The following is a 20,224-nucleotide window of genomic DNA, read 5'->3' on the forward strand; positions in this document are numbered from 1 at the left end:
CCACACCCAAACATTAACCCACACAATATCCCACCATCACACACAATAATGATTGGCCACAGCCAAATGCTGAGATATATCAAAAACAAAGCAGCCTCATTCAAGACAAGGCACACAAAAAATAATACAAAGATTCAAAAATGGCATAAAAAAAGCATATAAAAAATGCAAGTAACAATTTAAAGAATAGGTGCAGAAATGTAGAAAATCTGCAACATCAAAAACTCACCAATCGCTCATCATTGGAATGTAGCCTAAAAGACACACAATACATTAAAGTTTCTTCAACTAAGATTGTCCTTTTAGTGCATTATCAAATAAGATTAAGAGGTTTAAGTTCAGGGACCATTTGAATTTAAAGTAAAAATCTGTTTTGGGATGAATAAATACATACCGTATTTTTCAGTTTATAAGACGCGCCAGAGTATAAGATGCACCCCAAATATAGAGGAGAAAAAAGGTAAAAAAAATGGGGTCTGTCTTACAATCCGGTGGTCTTACCAGAAGCAATGACGGCGGTGTTGGAGCGGGGTCACAGGAGGCAGTGATGGTAGTGGAGTAGGTCGATCCTGCAGGTGGGGTGGGCAGCGGGTTGGCAGTTCAGGCTTCAAAGAAATGGTGCACAGAGTCAGCGCATGCGCAGCTTGAGCTATCAATGACAAGCCAATATCTCATCTGCACACACGCCCACCTCCGGGCACCATTTTCATTAAGTCCGCTACTGAGAGATCAATGGACCAGAGGCAGTGCATGCACAGATGAGATCTTGAGTCAAGGGCTCCATCTCTATTTCAACATCTTTTTTGTTCTGAATGATAATTGTTAAAACTTAAAGGTAATCTGTTATCAGATTTTTTCCCCTATAAGCTGCGGGCACCACCAGTGAACCCTTATATATTGCATTCCAGAATACTGTATATAAGAGCCAAGGCCGCTCTGTGTAATGTAAAAAAGAGCTTTTATTATACTCACCTATGGGACGGTCGGGTCTGATGGGTGTCACCAGTCTTCATCCGGCATCTTCTCTCTTCTTGCGATTGCTGTCCTCCTTCCCTACTCCATGTGGATGACACATCCTACATCATCCATGCAGAGTCTCCATTGCGCTCTTGCACACTTGCACTGCTGCAGCCAGAGCAAAGTACTGTAATGCGCAGCCACATGGAAAGGTCAAAGAACGCCCGTACAAGCTTACTGGTGGTCACCGCAGCCTATAATGGACAAATCTGGTGACAGGTTTCCTTTAAAGAGGACCTGTGATCAACTCATAAGAGAGCAGATTTTGCTCTTATTTCACTCCCGCTGCTCCCTTCAATATTCTGTTCTTTGATTTTTTTAGATCTTCCATACAGTTCCAGAAATATAAGTCTTTTTATTTAGTGCTTATTTGTATGGTTTTTATAAGGGGATTTTGCTCAAAGGTTCATAATGCAGAGCAGCATTAAAGCTGCATTTAAGCATGAAGTCATGGCCCCCAGAGAGTCTTGTGAGCAACTTCCCTTTAGAAAAGACCATTAAAGCTACTGGCAAAAAAAAAGGTCCATATCCCTGGAAGTGTATCATGGATTTACAAAAAAAATCAGAAAACAAATTACTGGATTACTGGAGCTACATGAATAAAATAAGAGCACAATCTAGCTACTTCTGATTTGGTCACAGGTCCTTCTTGAGGTGTTGAGTTTGCTCTTCTGATCTACCTGCAAACGGTCCAAATTCAGTCACGGCGATCTGAGTCCTTATTGGGATTTACTCAAAAATGCGGTATGTTTTGCCAAGCTAAGTTGGCACCGCAGCCGGACTCTCCTCTGTATCTGAACATTGTTTATTACCATCATTTCCATTACCTGCCTTGATTTATTATATCTATTCACAGCAGACAAGCATGACTACACCATCTTCCAGCTTCTGAAAAGGAGCTTTGCAAATCTGTTAAGATGCCAAATTCACTTTTCCAAAATTTGAATTAAAATAAGTTATATGGCTTACTGAGAGAACACAGGAATTCTTCTTTATTCAGGCTGTAATATTTATGTATTGGACCAATTGGTTAACTAAAGCACCTCATATACATTAGATACCTGTCAGCCAAATGTCCCTGCTGAAATCTCCCGTAAACAGAAATACTCAGTCGAGTGCTCCTATATTCTCTATGAAAGAGACACTGACAGACTCTGATCTCCCTGAGAAGAAAAGATTGTGGGAGAGTTGGAGGCCTCCATACACATTAGACTATAAACTATTCCTTGACTTTAGTCTCATGTTTATGGGGGCCATAAGGTCTGTTTACACCAACTGGTGGCATGATATAACCTCCGATCAGTAAGCGTTATACTAGATCATTTAATGCACAAAGGCTTCCTTAGTTCTGGTCTACAAAGGACGATGTACCTCTGAGAATGATGATCACTCGGCTGCACAAATATCTTTTCACCTGATGATCAAGCATTTTGCCCATAATCTGCAGCTTTTTTTACACAGCAAGATAATTGTGAAACAACTATTGTAACAACGCTCTTTCATGATTATCTTCTAGTGTAAATGTCTTCTAGGCCTCAATCACACATCGATATTGCATGAACGGATACAGTACATACCTATTACAGTCTATGGTGCTATTCACATGGCTTTGATTTGCCAGCAGCATGAATGACAATGGCCAATACAAGTTAATGGGTCAGTGAGGAACACATCCAGTACATGGAATGCACCACTATACAATCCGTGTGCTGTACATGTTTAACACTAAAAAGTATAGGAGAATCTTTGTAAGGCCCTGTGCGCACACTGCGTTTTTTGCCGCTATTTTTACTGCAGAAAAGGTGCGGTTTTTCTTCATAACCTTTCTGCAGTCCTTCCCCAGCTAAATCTATGGGGAATCCAAAATGCTGTGCGCACACTGCGTTTTTTTCCTACAGGTTTGCTGCAAAGTTTCTACAACTTTTCTGCAGCAAAAAAGAATGAGCATGATACTTCTGTTCCACAGGTACCTGCGTTTTTTCCAAAGATAATGGTAAAAAAACACAGGAACCAACCCATGAAAAAAAAGCGGCAAAACTGCATCAAACCGCGACAAAACCGCATGGAAATTTGGGTGCGTTTTTGTTGTGGTTTTTGCCGCGGGTACAGAATTCTGCCCGAGGGTGTGGATTTTTCTTAAGAAAAGTTCAAATTGTCTCTCCAGTAAAGGAGACAAACTCTAGCGCAGCGCCACCTATTGGAAGTAGCGATCCTAAAAGTCACAAGTGGATTTTTAACAATCCTTTGCAATATGACTCAGGATATATGCCAGATCAGAATCCCAATTTGCAAAGTGCACAGTGTTTCGGGGTGCTTGGCCCTCGTCAGTGCAAAGTATGGGGTGTCTGATCTGGCTCATGAGAAAGCTATGTGGGGATCACGGGGGAACACTATTCTCCTTAAGGAGACTTTGCAAGCCAGTCTGTCTGGCTTCCAGTAAGGGGACTTATAGCTGCCATGCCCCTCTGTGAAATATTCAAATTGTCTCTCCAGTAAAGGAGACAAACTCTAGCGCAGCGCCACCTATTGGAAGTAGCAATCCCAAAAGTCGCAAGTGGATTTTTAACAATCCTTTGCAATATGACTCAGGATATATGCCAGATCAGAATCCCATTTTGCAAAGTGCACAGTGTTTCGGGGTGCTTGCCCCTCGTCAGTGCAAAGTATGGGGTGTCTGATCTGCCTCATGAGAAAGCTATGTGGGGACCATGGGGGAACACTATTCTCCTTAAGGAGACTTTGCAAGCCAGTCTGTCTGGCTGCCAGTAAGGGGGACTTATAGCTGCCACGCCCCTCTGGGAAATATTCAAATTGTCTCTCGAGTAAAGGAGACAAACTCTAGCGCAGCGCCAAAAGGAAATTTTCCAGTGCGCACAGGGCCTAATTTATTTATTTATCTAGCTATTGAAAAATACTGGACAGTAGATGGTAAAAACTGACACATGGATGACACAATGAAGGTAGAAATAGACCCTAGGATGACACACTGATGATATCAACAGACACACGGATGGCACACTGATGGTACAAACTGAGACATGGATGACTCTGATTGTACAAACTGAGACATGGATGGCACACTGATGGTACAAACTGAGACACGGATGGCACACTGATGGTACAAACTGAGACAAGGATGGCACACTGATGGTACAAACTGAGACAAGGATGACACACTGATGGTACAAACTGAGACATGTATAGCACACTGATGGTACAAACTGAGACAAGGATGACACACTGATGGTACAAACTGAGACATGGATGACACACTGATGGTACAAACTGAGACATGGATGACACACTGATGGTACAAACTGAGTCACGGATGGCACACTGATGGTACAAACGGAGACATGGATGACACTGATGGTACAAAAAGAGACATGGATGACACACTGATGGTACAAACTGAGACACGGATGGCACACTGATGGTACAAACTGAGACATGGATGACACACTGATGGTACAAACTGAGACATGGATGGCACACTGATGGTACAAACTGAGACTTGGATGACACACTGATGGTACAAACTGAGACATGGATGAAACACTGATGGTACAAACGGAGACATGGATGACACATTGATGGCACAAACGGAGACATGGATGAAACACTGATGGTACAAATGGAGACATGGATGACACATTGATGGTACAAACGGAGACATGGATGACACATTGATGGTACAAACGGAGACATGAATGACACACTCATGGTAGAAATGGAGACATGATTGACACCCTGATGCAAAATACGGATGACACCGGTACCATATTTTCATGTACGCTGTTAAATACGGATACACTGATCGTAAAAATACGGACATAAGGACAACACACTGATGATAAAAACTGACACAAGGATGACACACTGTTGATAAAACAGAGACACAGATATCACACTGATGGTAAAAACTGTTATACGGATGACACACTGGAGCTAAAAATGGACACACAGATGACACCAGCACCATATTTTCACGTACGTGTTTAAATATGGACGTGTGAATGAGGTGTTAGGTCCCTTTAACACATCCATGAAAAAGTTCATATTTTTCATGGCCATTTTGAAGGTGCGTATGGTCCAACCATGTGCGTAATTTTGGCACACTAGTGCCGAAGTGCTGGAGACAGGTGAGTGTAGAAAATTATTTTATTTCAAAACACATGTTTTCTCTGGTGCGTGTCACTCTGACATCACATGGATCACATCAGTGTATGGTCCATATGACATGAAAACTGCCAGAGAAAAATGGACTTGACTCCGTGCGGGACAAACGGACATGCGTGTGCTCCATATGGACTTAGGTGCTTGGTAAACACTGATATGTGTGCAAGCTCATTGATTTTAATGGGTCTGCATATGTCTGTGTCTCCGGTGCGTATGACAACTGTTGTCACACGTACCGAAATCACTGACGTGTGAAAGGGCCTTAAAGAGTAATCTGAGAAAACCTCATTGCTCTTATGCGGGTGTCACATGGTACGATCTATCGTGCGATTTCACCCGCCCCCGTCATTTGTGCGTCACGGGCAATTAGTTGCCCGTGGCGCACAAAGTCGTTAAACCCCCGTCACACATACTTACCTCCCGGACGACCTCGCTGTGGGCGGAGAACGTCCACTTCCTGAAGGGGGAGGGACGTTCAGTGTCACAGCGATGTCTCACAGCGGTCGGCCAATAGAAGCGGAGAGGCGGAGATGAGCGGGACGTAAACATCCCGCTCACCTCCTTCCTTCCGCATTGCCGCCGGGACGCAGGTAAGCTGTGTTCATTGTTCCCGGGGTGTCACACGGAGCGATGTGTGCTACCCCGGGTACGATGAACAACCAGCGCAAAGTAAAATAAATGATTTTTTAAAAATGAGCGATGTGTAAATGATTCGTGATTCATAACCAATTTGCGATCGTTTACAAACGCTCGTAGGTGTCACACGGGAAGACGTCGCAAACGATGCCGGAGGGGCGTCGTGAAAACCGTGACCCCAATGGCATATCGCACGACAGATCATCTCGTGTGACGCCCGCATTACACCAAAACTCGCCATACACATTGAATTGTCAACCCAACTTGCTGATCTCCGTAGGATCTGTCGACAATTGGATATATATGGCCAACTTCGGTTTGACATTACTCAATCTGGCATATTTCAATATTCCTGATCCTTTCCTCCTACAGAACATGAGCTTCTTCTAAAGTTATCTGGCACTGGCTTTCTCCCTTCTTCCCCAGTAAAAACATGTACACTTGGCTGTAAGCAAAGTGTGCTTTTCTTCCAGTAATTTCAAGAACAGCTGTCTTAAATAAAAAAAGAAGTTGTCGTTTCCAGATTTTTCTCTTCTAAAATGTTTTTGGTTTTTTTTGTAAAGCATTATTTAAAATTTGTATTAAAATATTCCTATGAATGTAAAATGTATCAAGTTTCAAGGCTTTTTAATGGTTTCTGCTTTTAGATACAATGCTGTATTGTTGTAGCTTTCTTTGTTCACGTATGTGCCTGCGTGCTAATTCTAAATCATTGTGCAATGCGATAGGTTTTCCTATCTTTTTAAACCTATTCGTAGGTTGTTTATCCATCATGTTTTAATATACTTTTAGGATATTCAATAGTTTTTCATTTTATTCAAAGCTGATATAGACTCAAAAAAAAAAAATAAGCTGAGATGTCCTGCATAGTCTTACCTTGAGACCCAGTGTACTGGAGATGAGCTGAAATCCTTGTTAAGAACCTTCCACATATGTTTTCAGAATTTGATGCTAATTTTGCCCCGGATTTCACCCTTTGCATAGCAATCTGAAACAAATCCATATTAGATTAGAGAATACTACAGATTTTAAAATCTTCAGCATAGTCTCACATCTTAGAGGATTTATTTCCACTGCATGTAGATGAGAATTTTCCAAACTCCTTTTATATACAATATGATGTACTTTGTTCCAGATTTCCATTAAGGAACAGACTGAAAACCTTCCATAAGGCTTTGTATACACATTATTCAAACCTTTCATTGGTAAAATATGACCACAATGTATACCTCCATTGCAACGCTACAACATATGCCAGTGCCAGTGGCATATGTTGCTTATAATTTATTATAGAGACCCTCTGTATAGAAAGGTGCAATCTGTTTTTTCCATTGCAGGTGATAAATGGCATGCAGCCATATCCCTGCTCTGCACTGGCCAAGGGAACAATATTTCGACTCCGATAGGTATGCTCGAAAAGATTGTCCCATCTGAGACATTCATAAAATATCTAGACAATATGGTATAAATGTCTGACCGATGCCAGACTCATCACATTCACTTTCAGGAATGGAGGGGTGGCCTCTATTCATTTTACTTGGGTTCCATTAGAGGAACCCACATTCGCTAGACATCTATAGCATATCCTAGGGATAAATATCATAAATGTCTCAGATAGGAATAACCCTTTTAATGTATTTGCAAGGAGCTTGTATCAGTATATAGGTTGATTATTATGTTCTAACGCAACATGCACTTAACCTAAATCCACCATGAAGCATATAACAATATAGTGCGAATCTTCGTAGGAATCTGTTTTTAGGTTAAGAAAACACATTAAGACCTCCTTCACACATCCATGTCTCCGGCACGTGTGACGTCCGTTTTCACACGTACCGGAGACACACGGAATCAATCAATGGGCTTGATCATACATCCATATTTTCACATGAACCATGTGTCTGTGTGGAGCACATGCGTGTATGTGTGATCCACACGGCACATGTCCGTTTTCTGCCGGCATCACAGATGTCTCACAAACCACACACTGATGTGATCCATGTGACATTAGTGTGACACATGCCATAGAAAACACAGGTCAAATAAAATTTTTATACTTACCTGTCTCTGGCGCTGCTGTCTCTGCCTCTGCTGTTGCTTCCAGGTCCGCTCATCAAGTTCATACATATTCACTGTACTGACCACAGACTCGGAAGTAACAGCAGCGTGGGAGACAGCAGCGGAATCAGGTACTGTAAGTATATCAGCTCATGCTGTTTATGGCCTATCCGGATGTCACACGGAAAGCACCCAGAACACACACAATTATCCAAACGCACTTTCACAACGAACTGTACATCCGGATGTCACACGGAAAGCACCCAGAACACACACAATTATCCAAACGCACTTTCACAACGAACTGTACAAAACATTTCTGTTTTGCGCGTATGTGTGGAGGAGGCCTAAAGGGTATTGGACAGCAGGATTTTGCTACCTCATCTGAGAGCAGCATGATGTAGTCAAATAGACTCTGAATCCAACAATGTATCACTTTGATTACTGTGTGCAACCTTTCTGACAAAATCAGAATTTTTAGATTAGTCTAGCAGAGTTGAGAGCGCTGTCCTGCCCACACCAGGCTCTCTGTAGAGAGTACACACATTGACAGTGAGATATCAATCAAAGGAGGGGGCGTGCTGGACCTCTGTGTGTGTGACTTTGCAGTTAGAGCAATGATAAGGGTCCTGCTGCCTAAACAAACATAGCAAATAAAAAACAGATCGGACTGTGACAAGACAGATATCCCTGAATTTCTTGTGTTAACCCTTCCAGTATGCTGGCTTCAGCTTACATAGCAAAAACCTGCTAACAAATTCCCTTTAACAATATGGTCAGATGTTGCCGTTATTATTCCTTGTTTTCCTGTGATTTTGATGCAAAACAACCACAGCATTTTAGTACAGTTGCAGAGTGAATGAGATTCTTGAAATCTGATGCACATGCTGCTTATCTTTTCCTTGCAGATTTGAAGCAGCATTAAATCTTCAGCATGTCAATTCTTTGAGCATTTTTACAGCATTTTTCACCGATTCAAATGAATGGGAAATTAATGGGAAATTAAATGCATCCAAAACTTGGAAAAAAAGTCTATATTTTATGCAACATTTTTTCTGCCAACATTCCAGTATTTGCACCAATTTTTTCTTCTGCAAATACTGAATATGTGCACATACAAGCGAAAAAAAACTGCAAACTCTGTACTTTCTGTTTATTTTTTACTATGTTAAATATTAACTATAATATCTATTAAATAAATTATCATTTACAATGTAAATCCTTTGTTTCTTTAGATGTAAACGAATGCGAGAGGGATCCATGTCGGAATGGCGGCATCTGCACCGATCTGGTGGCTAACTACTCGTGTGAATGCCCTGGCGAGTACATGGGAAGGAACTGTCAATACCGTAAGTAGATCCCCTGCTTCTGTAATGTAATTATATCTGCAAGGTTCCAATGCAAATAGACAAATGTTGCAAAATTTCTTTAGACATAAGGGTCATCTTTTCTAGGAATTCCAGTTTGAAAACATGGGCAGGCTGTGAATGTGATTTATTTTGTACAAAGCCTGTTGCGTCTGATGAATAGAGAAGATATCAATCACATGAGTCTGGTGTCTGCTTAAATTACTATCAAACTGCTCTGCATATCAAACATAATACAGGTCTCCTATCGGCGCGGCAAATCAGTACTGTCTTCATGATAGGGACCAACATCTATTTTTCTATTACCATGCTAAAGCAAATGCTTTCTTGTTAATCTCTTCAGCCTTCTTTTGTAATCGTGTATTGATCTATTGTGCCGTTGGAATGGAGATAGTTGTATAGTTAATAGGATGTATCACTTTACATCACTTTACATACCGAAAAAGAACATTTATTTTAACTTCCCGACTTTACAGTCTCGGTGATATTTAGATTTTTTTTTTATTTTTTCTTTATACTTTTTTCTTTTTGTCAATTTAACTCTTTCAGGACTACAAAGCCTTCAGATGTATGAATATCCATAGCCGAATGTTTCCTTTTGGAATGATATAATCTAAAAGTGATTTTTATTTTTTAATTTATGCTTAAGACCTCATTCAGACGTCCGTGAGTCATGTATGTTTTTGGGTTCTTCATGTCCCTGTTACAGTCTATGGGGCTGTACACATGTCCAAGTGTTTGTGCCTCGTGAGCTGCAGAAAAAAATGAAAACATGCTTTTGAGCCAAGTCACTAGAGGTGGGATTTAAACTTTTAACATTCCCTCTTTGTGTTAAGAAACTGTGCCCAGTTTAAAACTACACCCGTTTTCAAGCCACAGCCATTTATTTACCACCCATTTTCATGCAGTTTCCTCAACCACACAAACACATAATGGCAGCTAAAAGCAAAAGCACTTTCCCCTTCTTATCCAACTAGTACCTTCATGTATAGTCTCATTGTCTTCTGTCAGGCCCACATTGTTCCAGTCAGTCAGTCAGTCAGTCACTTCTTAGTATAATGAACAATATTAAAGGATTTTCTATAAGTTTTGAAAATTAGTACTAAAGGAACTCTGTTCAAATTGTAAAAAATGCCCTCATGTTAATCTGTTACCTCAATTGTTTGCTCCACCTAATTTCTGGCCTAAGCAGCCACATGCCAAATATGTGCCAAATATGTCTACATCATGATTAGACCACATAATGACCTCATTGTACCACATACAAGGGAGAAATACCACAACACACATATTTCCACCACATAGTGATCAAATTATACCATAAACAAGAGATAAATACCGCCACACCATGACCAGACCACATATTACCACCACATAATGACTTATTACCACATACAAGGAAGAAATACCACCACACGATGACTAAGCCGCATATTACAACCATATACTGACCAAATAGTACCACATACAAGGAAGAAATACCATCAGATCATAACAAGTTCACATATTACCACTAGATAGTTAGAAAATAGTACCACATACAAGGGAGAAATACCACCATATAGTGACTAAATGTCACACAGTGTTTTGCACAAACTTCACCATCTGTCATGCTGGCATGGAACTCTGTTCAGATTGCAGATTCTGACACGCTGACCGATGGTTTCTCTGATGTCTGGGATCAACACAGGAAGACTAGGGCATTGACCTGCTGTTTGCTGATTCATAGGCAGGCTAACAAGAGTTAATCCCTGCTAGTTTCCTTACTCCTTTTATCACATGTTGTGGGGAGACCTATCACATCTGCTCCCCTCCTGTTTATATGTCACGGGGTATGTACTAACAGAACAGGGGCCTCTAAGCTGGCCTCAGTCTCAAGACTCTGCGCTGTCTCTTATGTCGAAGGTAGGCTTGGTGGTAACCAGGTTCGAGCCCCCAGCATGTCCTTGACTTCTGTCCAAGCCCTGATCTTTCCCATTACTGAGCTAGGAGATGAGAGTTGTTAATGAGGAGATTCTATGATGATGAGAGGAGGGAGGAGCTAGAGGTAGAAAGAGGAGCTAAGGGCAGAGGGATGAGCTAGAGGTAGAAGGATGAGCTAGAGGCAGATGGAAAAGCTAGAGGCAGAGGGAGGAGCTAGAGGCAAAAGGAGGAGGTAGGGGCAGATGGACGAGCTAGAGGCAGAGTGACAAGCTAGGGGCAGAGAGACGAGCTAGGGGGAGAGGGAGGAGCTATAGGCAGAGGGAGAACCTAGAGGCAAAGGGAGGTGCTAGAGGCAGAGAGAGGTGCTAGAGGCAGAGGGAGGAGCAAGAGGCAGAGGGTCGAGCTAAAGGCAGAGGGTCGAGCTATGGGGCAGAAGGTCGAACTAGGGGCAGAGGAAGAAGCTAGAGGCAGAGGGAGGAGCTAGAGGCACAGGGACAAGCTAGAGGCATAGGGCGAAGCTAGCAGCAGAGAGACAAGCTAGAGGCAAAGGGTCGAGCTAGAGGCAGAGGTTCTAGAAGCTAGAGGAGGGATCTAGAGGCAGAAGGAGGACCTAGAGGCAGACGGAGGAGCTAGAGGCAGAGGGACAAGCTAGAGGCATAGGGCGAAGCTAGAGGCAGAGAGACAAGCTAGAAGCAGAGCTCCATCTCTCCCATTATCATAGAATCTCCTCAATATCAACTGCCATCTCCTATCTCAGTAAAGGGAGACAGTCTTCACTGAATATAGATTTTACCTCAGAATTGAGAATTTTAATAATGACTGATCAATTCTGGCAGAGAAAGAAGTTGATGTGTCAAATAAGATTATTACACAGTTGCCTATTTTCATATTTAGTTTTGATTTATGAAATAAAAATGAAAATGATGGTTACGCTTTAAACATATTACACACACGTGAATGTCAGCCATACCCTCAGATTTCAACATTTCAATGTCAGCCATACCCTCAGATTTCAAAAAAGTCAGTGGAGCCTCTGTGAGGAGTTTCAACACAGAAAACTAGCCAGATATCCCTCCGGGAAGGACCTAGCCAAGAATTGGCCCTTTTTAGGAAACCACCATAACCACCATATTAAGTGGCCCTTTTAGTCATTATCCAACCTTTGACAAGTTTAAAGATATGACAAGGGAATTATCAAGGCCAGGTATCTGTGGCACCCTGGACAAGCCAGGTCATCACAGGTACTGCAACAACACACCCCACACCCCGGCTAGGCACACCGAAGTCAAACACAAATCCTTGTGGCCTCCCTCCAGGGGCTGATGTCCAAACCAGGGGGTGGAGCCAGGTGGTTGGCCCCACCCACCGAGGAGTTCACAGTCCTGGAGGTGGAATAAGGAAGTCAGATGAGTTAGGGAGGTGAAGAGTGAAGTGGTAGTAGAGCAGACTGACCGTGTCCGGGTGCGTGGCCCGGGCACATACAGCAAGGTTGGCATACGGTGGTGACCGTCTGCAGGAGAGGCTGATTGACGTGAACCGTAAGGACCGGGGACGGGCGGTGGCCTGCCGGTACCGGATCGGGGAGAAGAGAAGCCAGCACCATTCGGCAGGGCCTACGGACCCTGACCAGGCTTGGAGTCACCGTAAAACCGGTCAAATCCGTTAGCGAAGGGAACCTCCGGGGTTTCCCAGAAGTCAAGTCCCGATTGAAGGCAACAGCTCAAACCGTAAAGGGAAATACAGTCACCGCCAACGCTACAGTTCCCAGGGCCAGACCCTGCAGGCAAAAGGGGCTCCCTCAGCATCCATCCAAGCTGGGGAGCGGGTTACCGGTGGGAAGCCACCAGAACCGAGAACACAGCACAGGTGCAGGGAAAGACATTCACCGCCAACCTACCGGGAGAAGAACCACCGCAGCCGTCTGTGGGACCCGTCCATCCAGCCATTTGTTTTACCGGAGACTTTGCATTCATCATTGGCTGAGTGAGTACCACCGTGCCGTGCGGCACCGCGCTGCCCCCGTGACCCTGCACCTCACCAGGTCCCATAACCCACCTGCCATCCTCCCCTCACCGGTCCCCGGGACAACCAATCCCCCTACCCACGGAGGGGCAAAAGCAACATCTAAGCTGCTCCCTGTCATCGCTCCCGGGATCCCCGTCCAGAGCAGCGGTGGTGTCACAACCTCACCACAACCGTGGGTGGCGTCATGGACAATAAATCCCCACAACCATTCCCCTTTTCACTCACGGGCGAGGAGCGCGGCTCGAGTCCCCGGGATCTGGCCCACCGCTCGAGCCACCACTGAGCAGCGAGCGAAGCAGAAGCAGCAGCCAGACCCGAGCAGTGGGTGAGCGCAGCATCCCCTCCTCCGCCCGTGACATATCCATCCACAGACAGCTGTTTCGGGGTATTGCCCCTCATCAGTGTGGAGTAGGATAATGGCCAGGTGGGAGCAATGCCTAGTAGACCAACAAGACAAAACAATCACTGATCTGGAGACCACCTAGAGAAAACACTGCCAGCAGCCAACACTGTTTTGTCTTGATACCCTCAGATTTCGGCAGAGCAGGCTTACCATCTTATATGCATGGCGACCTCTCAACTCTCACCTATTTGCAGATGTCAAATGAGAGAGAAACTGGGCTGTTGGATCTTAGCTTACATAATCCTATTATTTTCAAAAGCCAAAGTTAAAAGTGGCATATCCACAAATCTTGTGTGAATGGACATTGCATTTGCCTGAGGAGGTTAGGAGGGATGGATGACTGCTTAGCAATAGATATAGCAAGCTACAGCATCCTGAGTTTTTGGAACTGGTAATTTTGAAGATGAAGATGTTCTTCCATCAAAGCATTTCCCCTAGAATAACACTGCTCCACAGCTCTATACAGTGCTATTCACAGGCACCCTATCCATACCCATGCAGTGCCTACAGCTCTGTCTATCTTGTCCTATTGTACTTCTGCTGCTATCAGGAGAGAATATATTTTTTTTACTGTATCCAACAAGAAAAAAAGTAATGTTGTGTTTTATCAGATGCCATAATTTGGTTATGTTCTTTGCCAAAGTTATTGCAGGGAAGAATAGCTCTGTTATACAGTGATTCTTGAAGGCACCATATAGCGGCTTACAGAATGCCGGCAGCGCCATAGTACAGAGCAACAGAATCTCCCCGTTACTTGCACAGGATTTGTGTATGCAGCTCTGCCTTACATGGTGAATTTTTCTTTCCCTGTAGAATTAAATGAAAAGCAAATATTACTGTGAAATGTTCAATGCTCCAGCTGTGTTCTGACCAATTTTAACCTTTAAAGTGTGAATATAGTCCAATTATAATTCATGTGTTGTTGCTTGTGTGCATATTTTCTCTTGCTGCTGAAGTGTTGATACTAATAGGTCTTAAACTGTATTTATATCTAGCTTTTCATCCATGTTCTTCTTCCTCGTGCACAATTTTAGTTGCTTGCATGAAAAAAAGCCTCTTTTTCTCTTGAACAGTTTATTTTTTTGATACTGAGATTAAAATGTATAAATAGAAATAATGGCTCTCCAGAAGATTTCAGTTCTATTGTTTGCAGTTTGGGAAGAAAAATGGTAAAGAAAGATATTTTTTTATCTGCATAATTTTGGAGAAGATCCAAGCACATGTATTCTCAGTCTCAGTATTCAGATCTAGTGCTTATGCTGACACCAGACTTAGGGGTACTTTGCACACTACGACATCGTAGGTGCGATGTCAGTGGGGTCAAATCAAAAAAGACGCACATCCAGCGTCGCTGTTGACATCGTAGTGTGTAAATCGTTTTTGATACGATTAACGAGCACAAAAGCGTCGAAATCGTATCATCGGAGTAGCGTCGGTCATTTCCATAATTTTGGAAGGACCGATGTTACAATGTTGTTCCTTGTGAAGCCGCAGGAGCGAGGAACATCACCTTACCTGCGTCCCGGCTGCAATGAGGAAGGGAGGTGGGCGGGATGTTTACGTCCCGCTCATCTCCGCCCCTCCGCTTCTATTGGCCACCTGCCGTGTGACGTCGCTTTGATGCTGTACGACTCGGCCCCTTAGGAAGGAGGCGGTTTGCCGGCCAGAGCGACGTCGCAGGGCAGGTAAGTGCATGTGAAGCTGCCGTAGCGATAATGTTCGCTACAGCAGCTATCACAAGATATCGCAGCTGCAACGGGGGCGGGGACTATCGCGCTCAGCATCGCAGCAATCGGCTTGCAATGTCGTAGTGTGCAAAGTACCCCTTCGTGATGGAGATGAACTACAATTCATGAGGCCATTAAAGGGACACAAATTTTAAAAATATAAAATATGCTGCACAGTGAGACTAAGGCGCTATTCACTTGCGTTTTCGGCATTTTTTTTCATTGGTTTTATGCTAATAAATATCTGCTGTTTCTAGTACCAGTAAAACCTATTAGATTTCAGACACACAATCTTGCCTTTTTCCTGACTGAAATGGAAAACGGCTGGGTTTTTGAAAAAGGAAGCATCTTTGCTTCTATTTTCACCATTGAAATTAATGACAGTGAAAAAGCACAACTGTGTTTTTTGGTGCGTTTTTTTGGACCATTTTAGGTGAATTAATATTTATTATAGCACCATTCATTCCATAGTGCTTTACATGTGAAAAGGGGCATAAATAGACAAGAACAATAATCATACAAGGCACATCCTGGTACAGGAGGAGAGGACCCTGCCTGCAAGGGCTCACAGTCTACAAGGGATGGGTAAGGATACAGTAAGTGATGGTAGAGCTGGTTGGCAGTAGTACAGTGGATTAAGGGTTACTGCAGGTTGTAGGCTTGTCAGAAGAGGTGGATATTCAGGTTCCTTTTGAAGGTCTCCACGGTAGGTGAGAGTCTGATATGTTGGGGCAGAGAGTTCCAGAGTATGGGGGAGGCACAGGAGAAATCTTGTATGCGATTATGATAAGAGGAGATAAGAGGAGAGAAGGAGATCTTGGGAAGATCAGAGGTTGCGTACAGATAAATAGCGGGATAGTAGGTCCCAGATATATGGAGAAGAGTTGCGGATGGCTTTGTATGTCATAGTTAGTGTTTTTAAACCGAATCTTTGGGTAATGACTGAGAAGCCAGTAAAGAGACTGGCAAAAAGGAGAGGTCGGGGAATAGCGCAGGTACAGGTGGATTGGTTGGGCACCAAAGTGTAGGATAGATTGTAGGGCTGCAAGAGTGTTAGAAGGGAGGACAGAGAGCAGGAGGTTGCAGTAGTAGAAGCAGAAGATGATGAGGCCATGTACTAGTATTTTTGCAGATTCTTGATCAAGGAATGTACAGATTCTGGAAATATTTTTGAGTTGGAGTTGGCAGGAGGTGGAAAGGGTTAGGATATGTGGTTTGAAGGAAAGAGCAGACTCGACGGTTACCCCCAGGTAGTGAGCACGCAGAACTGTGGAGAGTGAGCAGCTTTAGAGTTTGATGTATAGATCTGGTGGAGTGATAGAGTGAGATGGGGAAAAATGATAAATTCTGTTTTGTCCATGATCATTTTTTTTAAAATCAAGCACATAAGAAAGATGAATTTGCAGACAGACATTGTGGGATTTTGGTTAGTAAGGAGGTGAAATCACGTCCAGAGCAGTAGATCTGCAAATCAACAGTGTGGAGATGATACCTAAATGGAACTTGTCAGGTGCAATATGCACCCAGAACCATGGGCAGTTCTGAGTGCATATTGCTAATCCCTGCCTAGCAGTCCCAGCCTATAGTATCATAGATAAAGGGACCTTTAGAAAAAGTATTTCTAAATATCCCAGATGGTATGCTAATGATGCCAGCGACTAGTCGCAAGGGTGTTAGTTCCCTTGGCTTGTCGGCCTCCTGAGCATGTAAGCATGCCCCTGTGGGTGTGCTAACATGCTAATGAATGAGCAGCATCAGAGGATGCTCACCTCTGCTGCTATCGCATCCAACTCCTGGATTTCGGCTCAGTGCACATGATCCCAGACTTTCGGTCATCGGTCACCTTCCATATATCACCTTTGGTCACCTTCCGTATGTGACACCAGCCTAACTGGTGTATCGCTGACATATTAGGACACAAATCAAGTTTACCTGAGGGATCTGAGAAGATAAAATAAACAAGTATCGCTACAACAAAGCTGGTTGAACCAAATTACTCTAAAATAGCAGCTAACTACTCGTTTCAAGTACTGAGCACCCGAGCATGGTAGTGCTCATTCATCACTTCACTGTTGTGAATACATTTTCCAGTTTGGAGCTCCCTCTGGTGGTCAGAGCTGGCAGTGCAGTTGATGTGTTGAATGAAAGCAACACACCTGCAGAGGACTGGTAATCAGGGTCAGATTGGGCTTTTTAACTTAGTAGCTTTCTCTTGTTACTTGCCGGTGCTCAATTGCTCCTGTGTGTATGGACATTCTGCAACCAGCTCTGCTCACTTCCAGAACTTCCCTCAGATAAGTGGTCTTGTACCTCTGCTATTTGTTTACCACCTTTTGTTGTTGTTCTGCTTTGATACTCTGCATGATTCCTAATTTGTCTGTGTTGAGTTCGTGGTGGAATGGGATCATTGCCTGCTGGGAGTGTCTGTATACTTAGCTCCATGATTCTGCAGAATTTTTTTTTTGCTCATGCCTGGTATTATTCAGTCCCTAATCTGTATTAGTGTTTTTTGGATCCCAGTAACATCTGAGTACTGGTACAGTGGGGGAGAGATTTAGTAACCTCAGGATTTTTCCATATCAGTAGTGCTGGTATTTATTAGGGTTTTTACGGCTGCAGACAGTTGCTGTTTCCTATCCTTTTCTATAAAGATAGTTTGGGCCTCACCTTTGCTGAAATCTGTCCCTTCTGGCTTTGTGTTGTGTTTTTCTATATCACCATAGCCTTTGCATGTGGGGGGCTATCTATCTATCTTTGGGGACTACTCCAAGGCAGATTAGCTTTCTTATATTTCTATCTGTGAGATTATTTAGTTCTCCGGCTTTGTCGAGGCATACAGGTCATCGTAGGCACGCCCCATGGCTACTGTTAGGAGTGCTTCACACACAGCGAGCTCGCTGCCGAGATCGCTGCTGAGTCACGCTTTTTGTGACGCAGCAGTGACCTCATTAGCGATCTCGCTGTGTGTGACACTGAGCAGCGATCTGGCCCCTGCTGCGAGATCGCTGCTCGTTACACACAGCCCTGGTTCGTTTTCTTCAAAAGCGCTCTCCCACTGTGACACACAGATCGCTGTGTGTGACAGCGAGAGAGCGACAAATGAAGCGAGCAGGGAGCAGGAGCCGGCGTCTGACAGCTGAGGTAAGCTTGTAACCAAGATAAACATCGGGTAACCAAGGTGGTTACCCGATATTTACCTTAGTTACCAGCCTCCGCAGCTCTCACGCTGCCTGTGCTGCCGGCTCCGGCTCTCTGCACATGTAGCTGCATTACACATCGGGTTAATTAACCCGATGTGTACTGTAGCTAGGAGAGCAAGGAGCCAGCGCTCAGTGTGCGCGGCTCCCTGCTCCCTGCACACACAGCTAAGCGGTGTGCGCTGGTAACTAATGTAAACATCGGGTAACCATACCCGATGTTTACCTTAGTTACCAGTCTCCGCAGCTTCCAGACGGCGGCTCCGTGCAAGCGCAGCGTCGCTTGCACGTCGCTGCTGGCTGGGGGCTGTTCACTGGTCGCTGGTGAGATCTGCCTGTTTGACAGCTCACCAGCGACCATGTAGCGATGCAGCAGCGATCCTGACCAGGTCAGATCGCTGGTCGGATCGCTGCTGCATCGCTAAGTGTGAAGGTACCCTTAGTTGTGTGTCAGGATTAGGTCTGCAGTCTGTTAAGTTTCAAGCCACTCAGTACCTTTTTGGGATTCTGCATTATTTGATCCTCCCCGGTCCCTGAATCATAACATTTCACGTATCTTAATTCTGACAAGAAAATTAATAATGAACTGGATTTAAATGCCCTTGATATATTTTGTCATCAGGACACTTTGCAGGAGAAAAGACAAGACCATCCAGCAGCGTTATAGAACTCGGTAAAACTTTATTTTAATTAATTCTTTTAACTTCAGTAGCAGTTTCCCAACCACATATACTAGTGTCCACACATAGGGCCTAATTTAGTAGGTATGAGCAAAAGGGTAACAATGTTTCGAACTTTTGAATTTCAGACTCCATATCTCATTATCCACTACAGCTTAGAATAAATTTGACTTGCAACTATTTAGCATATGATAATGTAGCACCCAGGGATATGGGGTACTCGGTTCCGGGCAGTGTCTCTATTGGGAGTGTCACGGCGGTGGCCGTTCCCGGTTCCGTGCCCTGGGCCTTTTTTGTAATGGGGGATATTTACAGGGGATTTGTGAATAAAGTAATTTGTGATGCCACTTGCAGTGATGCGGCTAAGTGCAGGGAGCTGCCGCTGCAGGTTTTGCTGAGGTTGATGGAATGTGCAGCTCTGATGACTTGGCCCCTCCGCAAGTAGGGTACTACCCCAGAAGGTGTATGGTGCAGTAGACATTGGAAGAAGGAGTCCGGACAGGTATTCAGTGCAAATGGTTTACTCACTTTTCGGGTTTTAACTGGTTGCCCAAGGCTGGCTGGTTTTGCCTCCAGGTTCCCTTCATCCCAGTGCCAGTCTGGTTTCTCTGGTAGCTTCTTCCCCTGCACCTGTCTCTGGTAAGTGGGTCCCCATGGTATAGAACACTGGGGGTCCCCGTTCTGTGGTTTGTCCGCCTGATGGTACCGTGAACCCTGTGGGGATGGAGTCTCTGGACCTGTCCCCAGCTCTTTCTTTGCTACTGAGTCTTCGGATTCTTTAGGGTCAGCAAGGTCCTTGATGGTCCCCTTTGCTGTGCAGGTGTTAACAGGTCGGCTTGAAGCTCTTTCCTGTCTTAGGGTCCTGTACCCCGTCAGTGTGTAGTTCCGGGAGTACTCCACCGTACTCCACCGGCAACCACCTCGCCTGCGTACCAAGTCACTGTCAACTCGTGTCAAGATGTTGCTCAGTCACACCTTCCACTTCCACTGTCACTTCTCAACTCACTTAGAC

General features: G+C 44.1%; 1 protein-coding gene across 1 annotated transcript in view; it reads left to right on the top strand.

Moving 5' to 3' along the window:
- The window catches only part of EDIL3 (EGF like repeats and discoidin domains 3), a 1,135,698-nt gene that overhangs the window by 612,725 nt on the left and 502,749 nt on the right, over positions 1 to 20,224 (top strand). Inside the window, exon 4 of the mRNA XM_075325131.1 lies at positions 9,126 to 9,239. Within this exon, the coding sequence (XP_075181246.1) occupies positions 9,126 to 9,239 (114 nt within the window). The remainder of the gene's footprint in view (positions 1 to 9,125; positions 9,240 to 20,224) is intronic.

Source organism: Anomaloglossus baeobatrachus, chromosome 1 (assembly GCF_048569485.1).
Source record: "Anomaloglossus baeobatrachus isolate aAnoBae1 chromosome 1, aAnoBae1.hap1, whole genome shotgun sequence".
NCBI classification, from domain to species: domain Eukaryota; kingdom Metazoa; phylum Chordata; class Amphibia; order Anura; family Aromobatidae; genus Anomaloglossus; species Anomaloglossus baeobatrachus.